This window comes from Passer montanus, unplaced genomic scaffold (assembly GCF_014805655.1).
Source record: "Passer montanus isolate IOZ18808 unplaced genomic scaffold, ASM1480565v1 scaffold32, whole genome shotgun sequence".
In the NCBI taxonomy this organism is placed as follows: domain Eukaryota; kingdom Metazoa; phylum Chordata; class Aves; order Passeriformes; family Passeridae; genus Passer; species Passer montanus.
This window is the reverse complement of record NW_024367930.1, coordinates 9,970,459-9,988,866: the sequence shown is the minus strand read 5'-3', so window position 1 is coordinate 9,988,866 and position 18,408 is coordinate 9,970,459. Positions and strand designations below refer to the sequence as shown.

Genomic DNA, 18,408 nt, shown 5'->3' with positions numbered 1-18,408 from the left:
TTTTACCAACAGGGCAAGCTGCATCAGAAGAATTGATTAAGACTACTTTATTGACCTTTGAAGCAGTAACACAGCATCCCAGCTTGCTGATGACCCATCGCGTGACTGTAAGTCTGACGGCAATTTAAATAGTTGCAGGCTGATAGCCTAATTCAATTTTAAATAAAAAATTTTGAAGATTTAGAAAGAGTTTAAAATATGGTTTAAATATATTGTGGTTCTATTTGACAGGAAAAATGCTTAATGTTTATAGAGAATTTTCAAAGAAGCAGCAAAACATTCAATTTACTGTATTTAGTTGAGAAATTAGAGGGAGAATGTGAAAAACTTAGAGTTTAGAAATAGTGGTTCTTGATTCTGAGTTTCTTCAACTTCAATGAAAATTTGTTGCTATATATTAGTGAAACTACCACCACTATTTATGCTTTCTACATAAACATGCTTTTAACAACAACACCTCTGAGGATTGATCCTATTCTATCTAGATACCAGTAGATATCATATCATGTCATATCATGTCATGTCATATCGTATCATATTATATCATATCAACTGATGAGGTCGTCAGTAGCAATTATGGTGTTGGGGTTTTTCTGTTGTTGTTTGTTTACTTTCTTTTTTAAGTCTAACAGATTTCTTACTTAAAAATTTCATTAGAATTATCAAGCATACTGTAAGCTTCTTACATCACTGAGTTTTGTTTTCTTTGAAGTTCTTGGCTAAAACATTATAATGTGAGCTAAGCTATTTGAAGGCAGAACAATTAAGTTGTAAAATGGTTGTCAGCAAATCTGGAGGTCTGAATGGTTAAATCAAGGTTTGACAAATCATCATAACCTGTTCCAATGCCTTTTTGTGTTCGAACTTTCACCAAATTACAATCCACAATATTTGCTGAGATGACCATTTGATTCAAATTGAATCTTATGTGTTTGTATTGGAATTAAGTTAAGGGCACACACTCAATATAGCACTTACATCAAGAAAGACATCAGCAAATAAATAAGAACGAAGGATGTTAGGCATTGTGCTAGGTAAGAATGGGTGATCTTAGAAATCAAATGGTTTTAGAAGTTGAATCCTAATTGGTGTGTGTGTTATTTGAGGATTTAGATAATAAAGTCTTAATAAGTGAAAATAGTAAAATGAATCCCAAATATGAATTGGAATTTTAAAAAGTTTAATAGGATTTTTTTCATGAATGCTCACAAGAGTGGTATTCAAGAAAATGATCCTTATGCAAAAAAATCTAACCAATTAGTAGTCAGAGGGGAAATAGTACTGTTCAATTTACTTTAATATGGCAACAATGTCCTAGAAATTAAATGTTAGGTGTAGGTGAAGTATGAATGCCTACTGATATCTCCCTACGTGCCTGTCACCCTGATTCTTACTATATCTGTATCCTTCTAGAATCACCTCTGTTTTAAAAAATAATTGCTTTACTTTTGTGAGTTACCAGTGTGTCTTATATTGACAGATATATGTACCATTTTTTATGAGGGTCCATCAGCACTGACTGAAATTGTGATACCTTGTGTCAGCGCATGAAATGAAATTCCTCTACCTGTTTCAACTTAAATGGTCTGGGGAATTTTTCTGGAAGAGACAATTCCTCTTTACAACTCTTCTTCCCCTGTGCCGATTTCCACATTTAGCAGAACTTTTTCCTGAAGCCAGAGACTATCCTAGTCTCTGTTGGGTAACCCATGGGTCACAGTAGGGGAGTTTTAAAGTATCTAGATTTCTGGGGAGCAGTTTACTTCAGTTCATGTATAGGAAGCTTTAGATGTTTATTTAAAATCCACCTCAACATATCAGTTATGTAGTTAGAGATACAACTTTCTTCCTGACCAGTGATTGTCCAGTAATTCTGACACATACCACTTTTGTAGTTTCCCTGGTTTAGGTATAAAATTGTATCCTTGTCAATGCACAGCTTTTTTTTTTCTTCTTTTTTGTTTTTTTTAAGAAAATCTGTTACTTCACTCATTGACTTTCATAAATAACAGTTCTTGCTAATTTAAAAGAGCCCTCTTGACACTCAGCAAATAGTCATTCAGACATAAAATAAAGTGGAGAAATTGCCTTGCATTTTGTATGTTAAATTCAAGAAATTGTCCATTGTAATTAATAATCTCTAACCACATCTGCCACTAGTGGTGCAAACAGTAATTAGTTTAATACTATTTACGAAGTCTAGTGTGCTAATTATACTTGAATGTACAGCATACATTACTTTAGAGGAAAGTGGTACTTCATCTTCTATGATGCATACAGACTATTTTTGGAATTGCTGTTGCTCGAGGGATATCTTCTAATTGCTGCTGGCTGAGCATGACTTGAATCTATGAATATAAATTCCAGCACACAGCAGAATGTTATGCTTTTTTAAAATGTTGAAGCAAGACATGTTCAATCTTCCAGATCAATATTTAAGTATTACAGTGGTTAATAGGACACTCTTTTACTGGAGTGAATTTGAAATCCTAGGCTGAGCTAGGAAGGATGAGCCTGGATTGCCCATTTAGTCCAAGTTGTTTACAAGCAGGAATTTAGGGAGTGAAGCTGGGTGAAGGCCAAAACTTTCTTGAGAGGATGCAATTTTTTTCTACTCTTACTGTGACATTGCTTTAAAGTCTCTAATCAGAAATTAAATGCATTTCTAATAAAATTTAATTAATGCAATAAAAAGTGGGGCTGTAATGAGCAAGCAGAACCAGAAAGTTTTTCATTTGAGTTCTGTTTTTAGTTTAACTAAAGTGAAAATTGTTTAAACTAATAGGAATTTAAGAGCAGCACCTCAGTTTCATCCCCACTTTGAGAAGAATTACTTGTTCTGGGTTTTAGTTCATGTTTGATTTACTTTTGTATTCATACTTTTAACAAAGAAAATAAAATAAATTGTGGGTATTTGTGGTTAAATTTCTGATTACCATCAACCTGAAGTCAATTATTGAGGAGATTAATTTCTGTGGAGACTGACTGTATTACATATTGCAAAGTGTGATAAAGTCAATGGAAATTAATTGACAGTGCTTAAATGAAAGCCAGCAGTGAGCAGTAATTTCATTTTGCATGCAGATGTGTGCATTTCTACAAAATATAAAGTAAAGAATAACAGTAAGTGTGACTTGGTAAATTTTTACAAAACCAGATTTTCAGGTGTGCAAATATGATGTTGAAGATCATTAAGAAGAGTCTGTATAGACTGGACTGAAATATTAACCTCAGTTTCTCAAACTGGTACAAGTCCAACTCCTTGTTTCTTCCACCTACCTAAAATGTGAAAATACTTACTAAATTCAGATACTAAGTATTATAATAATATTGATTTTCCAATTTCAGTTAAGATTTAGATATAATTAACTGGAAGGATTTGTGCAGACTCTATAATTTGCATTTTTCTATTTTGTTTAAAGTACATTTATTTGCCTGAAAAAAGGACATGTGCAAATTCAGAGCACTTAAAAGAGTGAAGAAGCTCATGATGGCAGATGATTCCTGTGGGAGTCCTTTCTATACTCCAAGTAGCTCCCAGAAGTAATCTGTGTACTACACATATAATCTACCCAAAACATTAAAGTTCTTCTCTGGTTAAGGCCAGAGTTGTCAGCAGTGATTCTCTTCCTCAAGGTTTTAAAACTTACTTTTAAAAATCAGACCAAAATGAAAGCACCTAGAACATGATGAGTTGCTTGATGGGAAGTCAAGGGAAAAGTCATATGGCAGGGAAACCTACTGTTTGACAATATGGGAGTTATTAGTTTCAATAAAGATGACAACACAAGGGTTAGAAACTTTTGGAAGTGTTTTTTTCTTGATTCAGCATCAGTGTTCTTCATCCACAGGCTATTCTAATCTAACCACTGACATCTTCATTTTGTCAGTGTAGGATGTGACTATATGGACATATTGTACAGAAGTTTTTCAATCACATTCCTTTTTAAGTAGATTAAAATACTATACTGCATGTGGCTTTCTGTCTATTAAGCTAATCCAGATGACATGAGACTTCTTCATGAAACCAATTCTCTACTAATTGACATATTGAGTCAGTCAATCAGTTCTGTCTTTTCCCAGAAGAAAAAAGCCAAATCCTCAATGAAGATTCTGAAGACTTTTAAAAAAAAATTACAGAAGTGTCATCTTTCTTCCCAACCCATTCTAACATGCATTAGGTTATTTTTTCTGTTACATTTTGAGAGATTACTGATGATATTAAAACACTGAGGAGTGTGCTGTGCTTCGAGCAAATGCTTTGAGAAGTTTGAAGGCAGGAAGAGAGGTGATTTGGGGTTGGAGCATATCTCTCATGAGGAACAGCTGAGGGAGTTGGACCTGTTCAGCCTGGAGAAGACAATTGAGATGAGACCTCATTAATGAGTAAAAATATATAAAGGGGGGAGGTGGGGGGGTCAAGCAGATGGAGCCAGACTCTTGTCAGTGATACCCATACCTCACTAGTCAAGTTTTCTTTGCAGAAATTACTCAACATTATGGAGGCAGATGTTCTGGTTCTGGATAGAATACTTGTATTTCCGAAAAGGTTTTGAAAAAGTCATGCACCAAAGACTTAAAATTCATTAGTGGCCCTACCGTCTTACCCACAAGCTAATCAACTTCTAACTAGTTAAAATTTGCTGAGTGGAGAATAGAGATCCGTTTTTGAAAATTTAGGTATTTTAAGAGTGGAGTCTTAGAAAGGTTTGTTGGAAAATGTGCTGCTAATTCCGAAAAGGAAATGAATAGGAAGGCGACAGAACTGACTGATGACACTAAATTATTCACAGTAGTGAAAATTAAAACTGACAGAGAAGTTGCAGAAGGGTTTTAGATTTGACTGAAAGGAAAATAATGACATGCAATTCAATACTGATAAATGACAAGCAATGGACATGGGGAAAGTAATTTCTACTGTACATATGCACTGTCAAACTCTAAACTACTTGTAACTCCTGGAAGTCTTTTTGGCATTATTTTTCTATGGAAATGATAGCTTTATACTAAGCAGTGAACAGAAAGACAACTAGATTATTAGAAATGACTAGTGAAAGATGAGACAAAAAACCAGAAAATGTTGTGCCATGGTGCACTCAGGTCTCAAATACTGAATGCAGTTGTGGTCATTCACTCTCAAAGGGAATGAAGTATATCAAGAAAAAGTACAGCTTGATCATGCAGGAAGGGTCTGAATACAAAAGAACTTCATATTGGAAACAAAATACTCTGTAGTATTATGGCATGAATGGCATGGGAAAGACGAATTGGAAATAATCATTCATGCTTTTTTAAAGTAATAATATGTGGGTATCAAGTTAGCTACTCTAAAAATAAGCAAGGATATTCCTTCATAAGGCATAATTGAAGTGTAAAATGCAGTGCTATTAGTATTGCACATGCTAACAGTATAAATACAGTATAAAAGTATAAATAACTTTAAGATAGGATGGGACAAAGATATGGGAGAAAAGGGTAAACGCAAAAATACAGATGCAACATCAGCTTAGGAAGTTTCTTAATTCAATAGGTACTTTTCTAGAAACTAGATGTGTGTTTTATGCTTGGTTTATTTCTCATACTCTTCTTCTACTCCATTCCAGCTGTCAGAAACAGGATTACCAGGTTTGACCTATGTTTTTTTGGTCCTGTACATATATATTGTAGCTGGGACATGTGAATGTAGTGTGTTTGGAAGTTTCTAGAATTTCATTGCTGTTTTGTGTAGATGACACCATGGTAGAAGGCAGCATTGCCTTGGAATGCCAGCCATCATTACAAAATTATGCAGTGGTGGTTTTGTGCAGCTAGGGATGTATAATGAACTGAATGTCAGGCTATTTAAAAGGTGGTGGGAACTCACCTAGAGCTATAATCACATTCAACCTATTTAGTCTGTTTAGACTTAAAATTAATTTCCTTTTTTTCTTAAGCAATCTTAGTGATAAAGACTGAGACAAAAAACCCTGTATCTGATTTATCTTCATGCATATACGGAGATTTCATTCCACTCTGATATCAGCAGCCATTCAAAAGATGAAGAAATAAGTCCTTGTTTGAATATTCTTCTATTTATTTTAGTGCCAAAATACTGGTACCATCTTTCTCTATACATAAATGACAGACACATTTGCAATTTACTGGTGAATTTGTTAAAAATATTTTATGCACTGTTGCGCCTCAGATTATTTCACCTCAGTACTCATATACAAAGTTCATACATTGTTTACAAGTTTATATACACATTAGTGAAAAACAGTGACCCAAATGGCATGCAGAGAAGATTAGGGTTGTGGAGTTAGAAAGTATCTAATTTAAGGTTCATTTAACGTTTAATATATGCTTCCCCCTTCAGCATGTGCTTTCTGATGTGCTCTTACATAATAAAATAATTTTCCATAGGATTAGTTCTTCATTTAGTTGATCTCCCCACCACACTGAACCGACATGAGGCAAACATCTTCTATGGAGAATTCCTTTCTAAACAGTTTGTTTACTAAAACTGAGGTTTGTGTTAGAAAAAGCTCAGAATAAGCTGCTACAGTCATTTAAGAATCTTCTTTAAAGATTCTCTAAAGAATCTTCTTTACAATGACAGTTGAAAATATATTTATCTTAGGAAAGACTTATGACTGGATTAACTACATTCACTAATGTGGAAAGACTACTGTTAATGCTAGATTAAAGTGATAAAAGATTTTAAGTTTTAGAAATTGAAATTGCATCGTATACTGTTGTATACTGTCATCTTAATTGGTATAAGTCTGAATCAATGCTCCTGCTGTTGAGTGTTTCATAATATCCAGGGACTCTAGGTTGGTTCAGATAATCGAGAGCTACTTCTTTTCCTCTCTTCTGTTTCACACCTTTAATTTGCCACTCACATGTGCTTCTTCATTTGAGAAGCTTTGCAGTAGTTGAACTGGTTTCTTGGACTGAAAGGTCTCAAGTATACACAGGTTTTTTTCCTACCTCACTGGTATGTTATAGCTGATGCATTATCATTTTTAGAACAGCTTAGAAGACTGCACTAATTGAGTTGTTGGAATGCAGTGCAGTTTTATTATTTAACCAAAAAGACAATGAAATATTTAAAAATTATGAAATGTTACAAAAGTCACTGCATCTGATATATAGCATTATCTATATAGGTATAAAGGCTATTTGTACTTGCAAGAATAGTTTGGCTTCCCTACCTCAAGCAGAATCCTTTTACTTTTTTTATTGAAAGTCTGTAACAAAAGCATTTTGTAGTAGTTTTTTTCAGAAATGAAAAAAGCTAAGGTAAATGAGTCCCTTAATGTGAGAGATTGGTTTAACAATCCACCAACCAGCAGTGAAATAGTTGCTAACTGCAGTTATTGCTGGCTAGAGGCTGATATCAGTTATTGACCCTTTTCATACGTACTTTCAACTTCTATAGATGTTTCTTATTAGTAGCTGCATGTATCTACAGAAATTTTATCTTCTCATATTAATTACTGAAACAAAACACATGGGAAATTATAGCGCAGTCTTGTTATGCCAAATCCTGTCCATAGTGCAGTGAGAATCTACACAGCAATTTTCTTTGTGTAAGTAAATCCTAGGACAAGGTGTGCATCCATGATACATGCCTAAAAATTGCAAGGCTGTCCATCCATCCTCTTCCCAAAACCCAAACCTGTCTAAATAAATTATATTTTAACAGTGATTTAAGAATTAAAAACTCTCTTATAGAGAAGACTAATAATACACTATTTTTGTAACTGAGCCATAGCCTAGTTTATCATCAGTTGATTTCAAATGGAGCTAAGCTGACTAGTGCTGTGACAGATGATAGATTTGTAATAATACCCTCATGGACTATAAAAAGTTGACTGGATTGTATTTTTTATCATGCAAGTCTTTGGTAATGTAAATTTACATTTTAGTGGAGAACTGTGTATTACTGAAAAGAAGTCAAAATATTTTCAATACTCTATATTAAGCTTAGGGACATTTCCTTAGAGGTAATACATCTTTTCTGATGTATTTTAATTCTATGCCTTTCTGGTTTTGATCTGAACTCTATTCAATGATTGGTTTGTAGATTAAAGCATCAGGATTAAGATACTCTAATACTCTTTTTTCTTAATATCTTACATCTGCACTGAATTCTGTACTTTAAATTAAAAGTCCCTGTCAATGAATTATATTCAAGTTATTGGTTTTTCTATATAAAAGTACATTAATGTCTGTAATTGTATGGCAGTTTACCAGAGAACGATTAACTTGGTGGCTTTATAAGAGTGATTATGGCTGAATTTCCATGATTATTCAACTCTTTGTTTAAGGGCTCTAGCAGCAAAATAAACATAGATGATAGTCTATCTCTGTTCTATCTTTTCCCTCTGTGAATGATCTAAGCCACATCTTTCTAACTCTCTGTTTTAGGTTGAAGACTCTATTGTCCCACCACTTATTTCTTTGGTCCACAGTCAGAATGGTAAGTATAAAGACATATAAGCTACAGTTTCCATGAATTCCACAGTTTGTTTAAATTAATTTTCAGTGTGGTTACATTCTTGGCACCTTTATTTTCAAGTGGAATGGAGACTCTTCAGCTTGCGGTTGCTCTCAGAAACCACATCAGTGCTTTTAAGCCACGAAGTCATGGGTGAGGAGAAAGGGGAGAGCCTCAACTCAAACAGCAAGCTTCTGTCTCTCATTAGGGATTTACTGCTTCCTCAGTAAGTATAATATTGCTCCTGTAATGGGGAATAACTCAATATGCAAGCCATTTTGACAGTATATTTGTTTTAGCCATCCTTTCTATGTTTAAATGACTAAGTCAAAAGGGGAATAGCAATTAACTGCTGCCAGAGTTCTTTGCCCAACATCTCCTCCTAGGTTCATTTTGGATTTCATATGCAACACAAACACAACTTCTGTGTGACACTCATTTATGATACTGTGCCTCTGGCTACTTTTGGAGCAAAACAGGATTCCTTCTAGCTTTTGGGCTGTGATTTAAATACTTCTCTTTGTTCTTCTAATAAAGTCAGAACATTCTAACTACATCTTTTTTGTCTATTTTGGATATTGTACCTTTATTTAAGATGTTCTGAAAGTGTATGGAATGACATAGAAACTTTTTTTAAAGGAACAGTACATCAGGGATTAATCCTGCATGGTCCACCCAGAGGCTATTGCCTCTAAATTGCTGTCCTTTCCTGCTGCCCCAAGCAGCAGAAAAAACGTACAGCAGAGTAGATGAAACTACAGCCTGTAGGCCAGATACGGTCTGGAACTTCATTTACATGGTTTTGGGTCAAATGAAGCCTGTCTTTTCATACTAACTTGCAGTTGTGCATAAAGAGAGCTCTCTTTGTTATGCACAGATTGACTGAGCTGGTAACATCTGTGAGTGGAGGGAAGGAACATGAGACAAGTACAGTAGTGATGAGTCATCAGTTGTATTTTACATTATTCTAATAACGCTGCAGTGTATTTTCCTATGTGGTCCTCAAAAGTTAGTAATGGTCAATACTTAGCTGCCCTAAGTGAGAAAATTGTTCACCACCCCTACATTATATAAGTGGAAAAAGGCTGGAGGAATGAATGTTGGATTATGATCAGAAACCCGGTGTCTTTTCCAAATATGAGACTTTCTCTGCTAATTGAGTAATGTTCTTACAGTTTGAGGACCAAAGTTTTATCCATGGAAGGTGTGTAGACTTTTCTCTCTAACAGAGAATTGGATGGAAATCTTGCAGTTCTGAAGAGAAACTTACTTCAATACCTTCCTTCAAATTTTTTTCCTCTGGGAAATGTAGGATGCATCAGTACAAATTAAAATGGCAACTGGAAATATTATTTTTAAAATAAAGTATATTTTGTTATTAAAAGCTGTCAGATAATTTTCTTCAGATACAAGAGACCTATAGTCAAAGGAGACAGAGTTCTATGCTTGCTCTGAAGCTTCCCCTTTGTAGACATGTCCATCTTATACAATGTTTCTCATTGAACAGGGAGATGTGTTTGGAGGGATATGTCATGCTAATTACAAACTAGAAGGAAAACAGCCAATTGACTTTTGTCTCCAAGCTTTCTAGCTCAATGGAGTGGAAGGGCTTTTTGGCCTGAGACTAAATATGATCCCATGTTGGGGACTTCAGAGACATGTCCATCTTATACGTTTCTCATTGAACAGGGAGATGTGTTTGGAGGGATATGTCATGCTAATTACAAACTAGAAGGAAAACAGCCAACTGACTTTTGTCTCCAAGCTTTCTAGCTCAATGGAGTGGAAAGGCTTTTTGGCCTGAGTAAATATGATCCCATATTGGGGACTTCAATTGTACCATCTTAGCATGTGCTGTGTGGCAGATGTATGAAAAATGGTCTTACAGCAGCTCAGGATCTTGAATGCAGGGTTTAAATAATTCCTGAATCAGTTTCCCCATCTCATTAGTAGAGACGAGAAGGAAGGAGTTCTGAGAGTCAGTGTAATCTACTTGTGAAGATAATGTAAAGCTCTATCCCAAGAAATCTCAGAATTTCTGTGGTTTCTGAAATCTCTTGAAACTGAGATAGAACATTGGAGGCTGAAGAGCTTTTTGCTGATACTGTTTAGTCTTTCTGTTGCTGGGTAAGGGATGGGAAAGAATCTGACTCAGCTGGAGGACAGTCAAAAGAGGGGGGGATGTGATGGTCATTTGTTCATGGGCAGTCTGTGGAGGGAAGTAGATATTTCCACTCTTTTTGAATCTACTGAGAGCTGTTGAATATGGAAGGGAGTGACATCCAGTTTTAATATGGGATGTTCTTTTTAGGGAAGATGGTAATCTTAACACATTTGTGTGTATATTTTATTCCTATGGATATACTTCTCAAATTAATTTGTTTAAATGTAAAACTGACCCTTGAAATAGATTGTGGGTCACTATGCATAAAATATAAGTAGACTTCATTTTGAGATAAATGCAGGAGTGCAGTGATTACTATTTTTTCTCATCTTCTGCATCATCAGTAAAGTGGTAATTCCATTAAATATTTGTGCATTTATAGATCACAAAGTTAGCTTCCTCATAGGATTTTGATTAAATTGAATGAAACTGTGTCATTAAATTTCAGTTCATTGAAAGATTATTTTCCTGAACATTTCATAACCAAAATGAAACCTGCAGCTATAGACAGTGAATAGATGGCAAATGCTTTATGTCTAGATTTTTTAATCAAAAATTGAAACATCAGCTCTATTTCATTTTAATTTCCAACATTCCTAGTTATCTAGCATTAAAAATTGAGCCAGAATCAGCAGAAAGAGAAAAATGTATAAATAAAGTTATATTTCATTTGAAGGTTTGTATAGCTTGTTCTCAGTAGACTACCAAGCCAGTTCTGAAATTATGAAATGCAGGATACTTGACATAATATTCTTTTTTTAAGAGCTTAAGAGAGTCTACATCCCTAAATCTTTAGTTCCTTTTGTCAAGGTTGTTTAGAAAAGATTGACAAAATAACTCCTTACAATGTAGTACCTGAAGTTCACAAAACCCTTATAAAATGCCCTCTACAGCTACTTGTGGGGAAATAGAATGTAGGAAAATAAAGACAGTGTAGAAAGCAATCTCACTCCTGAGGAGTTACAGCTGTACTAATTATCAAAGATTAAGATTAAGCCTGCCCTTAATAGGCCACAGCTGTGTCCAGTAAGGATTAGTGCTATAAAAGAGTGGGTTAGCTAGCTGAGAAGTGGGTTGGTGTTTGTTTGCTGTGCAGAGGAAGGAGTTAGTGTGGTGAAGGGCTGCCTATGAGAAATCACTGAGAAAGTATGGGACTTTTGCAATAAGATAACAGCTACAGTCACTAAAGTGTTCTGTGTTAAGTGGCAGTGAAATAATTTGATGACTCATTCATTTAAGAAAGTATCTTGAGCATGGCATATTTTCCCTTCTGAGAAGATTCATATATTCATAGCTCCTAATGGACTTTATTTAGTCAATGTGTTTATATTAATTGCTAAGACATTGACTCTAGTTACCCATGTTTTCTCACATGGCATTTGGTTTGATGGATCACTGCACCTTCCCTCAGAAATATCCTCTCCTAGTATTGTCTTGGGGGAGGCGAGAAGAGAGTTTCAAGGAAAAGGAAGTGAAGTGAGACTTTTTTATTTAACCTCAAGAAACTAGAATGGTAAGTAATAATAGTGTCTCTCAAGGGTAATACATAGAAAGCTTAAAACTGTTAAGGTGGAGACTGTTTAGGGATTATGTTGATGTATGTATATGAACAAGTATATTGCCAAGTGTCAGATTTTTAAGTGTGTATGGCTGATTCATTTGTTACTACTGTTAGGAATTAGTTTTGGAGACTTAAATTCATGTCTTATCTAATGAAAGATGACTTCTGGCATCTGAGTCGTCTGATAGCATCTTTGCCTCAGAAGATTTAGTTATGGACTCTGGAAAAAAAAAATAAATTGCAAGTCCCATTATGTTTGGTAGGAGTATGTATTGCTCATATGTAGGGCTCTTGGAATCAGTGTCTACTAGAGTATTACAGTATTGTCCTCTTTTATTAAGAGACTTTTTATTGACCAGTGAGAAATGGTTTTCTTTGGGGAGCTGGAATCTGTTCTTTGTAAAAGAGGGGGTTTAATCACTAAAGACCTGAAGCCAACACTGACTTCTAACTGATAATTTTGTATATCCTCTAATGTGGTTTGCAACCCTACAGTAACACATTGAAGTATGTAATAGCCATGATGCATGCCCATAGGCTGTGTGCTTGTGTGTCATTGTTAGCCCTTGTGAGGGAATTCCCACTGGCTACATCAAGACTGCATGGCTGGTGTGCTTGTACCTCCTCATCATAGGCAAGCAAAGCATCTCCCTCTAGATTTCCTTCCTGCACATGTCAGAGTGCTGAGGTGCAGTGCCTACACAGAGGGAAAGAGCTAACACATGGTAGGTACATGCTAGTGTGAAGGTGGTGGGAAGTGATCCAGATTGCTCAGTTCAGACAGCACTAGGGATCTCAAGGTGTGGAGTAAAATTTTCAGTGATTTGCATGATTTCCCCTTCCTCTACCAGAACCGTACAGTTTATTTTTGTGGAAGCATTTTGTTGCTCATAACATGGTAACCTGCCATGTTTTCCTACAATTCATACTTTCATTTGTTCTTGATTAATTCTTCATGGGTTTTTTTTTGCAAATTAAAAGATTTACACTTCCTGTTCTATTACATCCACGTGTTTGGAGTAGTTGAAATCAGACTGTGTTTTGACATAGTTTAGTCTGTGATTTTCTATGCTTGTATATTCCTCATTTCCATCATTGCATCCTACTGCCATCCACATACATTTGTGTTGAAATACAGTAAAATTAGCCTCGTGTGTTGGGTGGGCATCACTAGAAGGTTAGTAGCAACAGCAAAGTCCATTTTGATTTACAGCAGCCTGTTTTCCCTTACCAAAGATTTCCATGAGGTGATACTCAGAAATGTTTTGAAGAGGTTTTTCTTGGTTTATTTTCTGTCACGACACTCAATAAACATTGTTTTGAAATATTTTATGTTCTTCTGATCGATATGACTTGGAGAATGAAAGTATGCTGCAGTGAAAGCAATATTGTTTGGAATCTGAGATAAAATATAAACATCAATGTGTGTTTAAATTAAAAAAAAACACCTATGTATACAAAATATAGAGCTTAATAATATATAATTTGGTTGATCATATTCCTAAGCACCCCATAAATCTTCTACCTGATATCTTGAAGGTCATTTACTACTTGTCTCTTGAAGAGTAGAATTTTTATGTATAAAATAATATAGATCAATAAAGAAGTCTTGCACCTCTAGACAAGGTCAATATTCTATAAATATATTTTACCATAATTTATAGTTATAAAACATATAGTTAAATACATTCATAGTTATTTACAGGTTATATAGTTATATAACCTGCAAATCTATATATGTCCGTGTATACACATAGAAGCATGTGTATATGTATTTTATAATTCTCTCTCTAAAAATGTGTTCTCTTATTAATGCTGCTTTTAAATTTAATCTGATTCTGGTTTTAAACTACTGTTTCTGAGTGAGTCTTGTTTCTTGCTTTGTACAATTTGAAACAGCCTTGTATTTCAATTGTAGTTATAAAGTTTGGAAATGGGAAATGATACATTTTTGGTATCAATTTTTGATGTGTATCTCTTGACATTTTCCCCCACTTTTTTTGCCCGTTTCCCACCTTGCCTTTCAGGTATGAGCACATTCTGCTGGCTCCAGACCCAGTGCCAATGTATGCTCTGAAACTGCTGGTGGCCCTGACTGAGCGCAGCCCTGCTTCTGTGAGGTGATACAACTGCACATTCTCTGTTGCTCTCAGTTCCTTCTGTTTCAATTTCTCCTTTCCTATTAGGGATCAGCAATAACAGCTCTCACTGTTGTTCTTCTTTGACTAGCACTATGATTTAGAAAAATGATTGGGGAGTATTTTTTATAGGACACATATCTTTTGTTTCAATTTTATATGATTCTGTTTTTTCATCTGGATTTAGCCAATGAACCACTAGAAACAAAATCTGAAGAATTTTAACATTAAAATTATCTTTAAAAATGTAAAAAAAACCCCAAAACAAACATAAAACATTATTAACATTGTTGTTCAACTAAACATATTTGTGACTAGGACAAAGGTGGTGTGTTTGTTAAATGTTTACACTAGTCAATGCACTTGAAAACTGGTCAGTTCACCCACAAATATATCTACCCTTAAAATTCCGAAATACTAATTTTAATTTTAGGTATAGGTAGACTCACTATGTTTAGAAGTATCTTAATATCTCTTCCTTCTTGTTCCAAAATTTAGACTGTGATGGACAGAAAAAAAAACCAAACTGTGTCATACAACTTAAACTGTGTGAGTTTATAGTAATAAGGAAGGATCTCTCTATCTTCCTGGATATACTCGAAAAATGTGGTTATTCTTGTCATTGACCATTGTCTATTTGTGATGTCTGATAGTGTTATGGCTCAGAGGTTGCTAAGTATTGTACTGTCTTGCTTTGATTGATTGAAATGAGCACAAGGAAAAAAAACAAGGACATTTAATTTGTTTTCCCACTTTTTATTATAAAAGATGAAACACCCTCTTTTAATCTTTTATGATGCTACAGGGAATGGTGCTTTAATATGCTAGTAGACTACAAATTAACTAGGAAATAGGAAGACGTGAGATTTTAAAATGTTTTGAATTGTATAAAACAGTTTTAATTGTAAAGAAACTGTTTCTGCTACTGTAGAATTTTATGTATTCTAGAAACAAGTAGAACAGCTTTTCATTTTTAGATTTAACCCACAGATATTCTAGTACTTTAAGAGTTATGAAGAATACTTGCGTAACCAGAATGCTGGTTATGTTAGCAGCACATTTGCTCTTCCTACTGAATTTGCTTTATTTGAGAAATCATACATATTTGCCATTATGTATGGCACAATCTACCAATGTAGGTAGATTGTGGATGCACACTCATCCTCATGGTCATCTGGCATTGCACAGCATTTTTTTTCTTAATATTATTCAAGAGCAGCTGTGGATATTCAATGAAATACTATAATTTGAAATACCAGTATGTCCAGCACTCTTACTTAAGGACTGGCTATTGGATTCGAGATTCTAACCCATCTGTAATTGTTGTGTTTCTCAAATACTTTACAGGTCCTCTTTTACTTTCACTAAATCATGTGTTTGGCTAGGTTTCTAAAGGAGCACAGTTTAGGCAATTCCCTTGGTCTATCTTTTTCCGTATTCTTTGGCTTCCCAATAAATTTTACAGGAAGTAGCCAATGCTTCAAAGCACGAGAGAGGTGAATAATATATTCATCGTCATACAAATTGCTGGTGAACAAAATGGAAACCAGGGACATGCTATGGTGAATGCTATATCACAGTTGGTTCTGTTTTGGTTCAATGAGTAGTTAATCAGTATTCATGAAGCTCAAAATTACTCAAGGCATATGCTCTTTTTTGCTCCTTTCATTAGACAGATAGAAAGTATCTGCAAAAATTGTGATGGGGAGTAAATAAATAAGACTGGACACAAATCCTGTGGGATTTAATTTGTTCTTGGTGGAAAAATTGTACTGCATTTTAGTACTGATGAGAGTGATGTAAGTCGCTGCATTGAGTCTGTGTGGCTTCTTCAAGCTTTCATTTTATGCATAATGCCTGGTTTTTAAGGATGGATTCTTTCTCCTGCAATTTTAAATGAATGAAAGTGGAAGTAGCAAAAAAGATTTAAAAATGATGAAATGTTAAATTAGTATTTACCATGCTGTTGCAATGTCTTTTGAAAATAGTTAATAATAATATTATTTTGATGTAAAGAGTGAATTAGGAGTAGGACAGGGGCTAGTGTGCTTCTGTTTAGTTTGTTCCATATGATAGCTTGTTCTCAGACATGTTCACCTAACACATTCTCACTTTCTTGCTCTCTCTTTATTAATTCTACCAATTTTCTTGCATCTCATTCTTCTTACCATCATCTCAGGATTTACCTGTGTGCTCCCTGATAGAGGCATCTGTGTTTGAGCAGTTCTTATTTTAGCACTTGAAAAGAGACAGATGCACTCAAATTTTTTGTTTGTTTCCTTTTTTTCATAGTTGATACTGTAAATTAGCTAAATTGTGATATCAGAGGACAGAGATTTCATCTTCCTTCTACTATTTTTGGGCATTTCTGTTTTCTATTACAGGTTGTTTGTTATATATGGCATAGACACAGATACTAAAATAGTTATATTTTTGATGTTTTTTAAGCTTATGATAAAATACTGTAGTTACAATACATGTTTTGAATTCCTTTAATTAGCATTTTATAAGAATACAAGAAAATACTTTGTACTCTTTGCCATTGCTGCACCGTTGAGGTAGTTTTTAATATTCTCTGTTGTGGGAGCTCTTCCACTCCATTGCTTTTCAATTTAGCAGTGAAAAACTCTAGTGATATCCCATTAGTGTGTTGCTGAATTAGATCTCTCACCAACATAAGTTCTCTCTTGTGGAAGATGGTAGCTTTAAAAAACCCCAACTTTAATCTGCTCTGTGGACGCTTTAAATTATTTGGACATCTGATCATGTGAGCATCCACAGAAAGAAAATCCAGAAAAGGATGAGTGTTTTCCTGTCTGTTTTGACCTGAATGGGTTAGAGTATAATTGAATCAGGTACCTTTTTTCACCTGCTTTTGCATCACACAACAATTGCTGTCTGATACAACCTTACTTAGAGTTTGTTTCTAAGAAAATAGTGGATATTGGAGGAGTGACCTTTGAACCAAATTTGTCCATCGGTTGCCTGTTTTATACTTGGCTCAAAGCAAACAGTCTGGCTTTAAACCTTCTAGTAATATTCTGTTGTGGCTTTCCTAAATACCTATTGTCTTGTCTTCTTCAAGAATTTTTAGTGTTTTGTGGCAAGAAAAATCGTGACCATTAAAACCAGTGTGAGAATTAATAGCAGAGTTCATATTTAGCTATATTGAGAGCGTTGATTTCTAAAGAAATCACTGATATTAAGTTAAGCTTCAGTTAATTATTAATTTCTGGACTACTGTAAATTTGCATTAGTTTTTTTTTCCTTTGCGTTAATTTCTCTTGGTGAATTGTAGCTGTTTAAAGATTTTTTGGAGGAGTGAAACTTCTCACCATGGGACCAAATGTCTGCAGCAGGCTGAGGTGTGATTTAACTATGCAAAGTCTGCATTCAGAAAGAACAGTATCATAAGTAGTTTGTCCTTTTGTGTGTTTACCAATTTAATGTATGGGTTATATGTATGGATAGGAAGTCAAACACAATCTGTAAAGGGTAAGGGGTTTTTTTGTTCCTGCTTTGAGTCTTTTATGCTCTTTGCTTGGTCTGTACTGATCAGATTGCTAGGTTTTTTTCCTAGTACTGAGGAGTTTATGTGAATTTCTTTGTTTCTCTTTAAACTATGATATACCTATTTAATATACCAATTATATATATACACCAATATACTGATGTTGTAATAGAATCTATACTGTGCTACTTCAGGAAACTTTTACTGGATCATGATTCTTAAGCTGCCTTTTTGCTTTACAGGCCAATTGTGAAATGTAGCTGCGTGCTCTTAGGCAGCCACTTGTCTACCTTTAGTCAGAAAGTCATAGCATTTGGTGACATTAATGTATCTGAAAGCTAAACCTTCTGAACTATGGAGTCTGAATTTTAGGGGTTGCTAAAATAGACAATTTTGGTTTCAAGGAAGAGAGACAGTAAAGGTAATAGAATAGAAGTGGAGGCAATGTCAGATATTGTATCAGATAATGATCATGGAAGTGGGACACATTCCAGTATTCTATTAAGGGCATTTCCTGAGGGAGAAACACCTAACTAAAAACTAATAGTA

The 18,408-nt window shown here is 34.7% G+C and overlaps 1 protein-coding gene across 1 annotated transcript in view; it reads left to right on the top strand.

Moving 5' to 3' along the window:
* Nucleotides 1–18,408, top strand: part of ULK4 (unc-51 like kinase 4) — a 212,171-nt gene that overhangs the window by 71,121 nt on the left and 122,642 nt on the right. The window contains exons 27-30 of the mRNA XM_039715236.1: nt 13–107; nt 8,416–8,467; nt 8,567–8,711; nt 14,238–14,330. Of these exons, the coding sequence (XP_039571170.1) occupies nt 13–107; nt 8,416–8,467; nt 8,567–8,711; nt 14,238–14,330 (385 nt within the window). The remainder of the gene's footprint in view (nt 1–12; nt 108–8,415; nt 8,468–8,566; nt 8,712–14,237; nt 14,331–18,408) is intronic.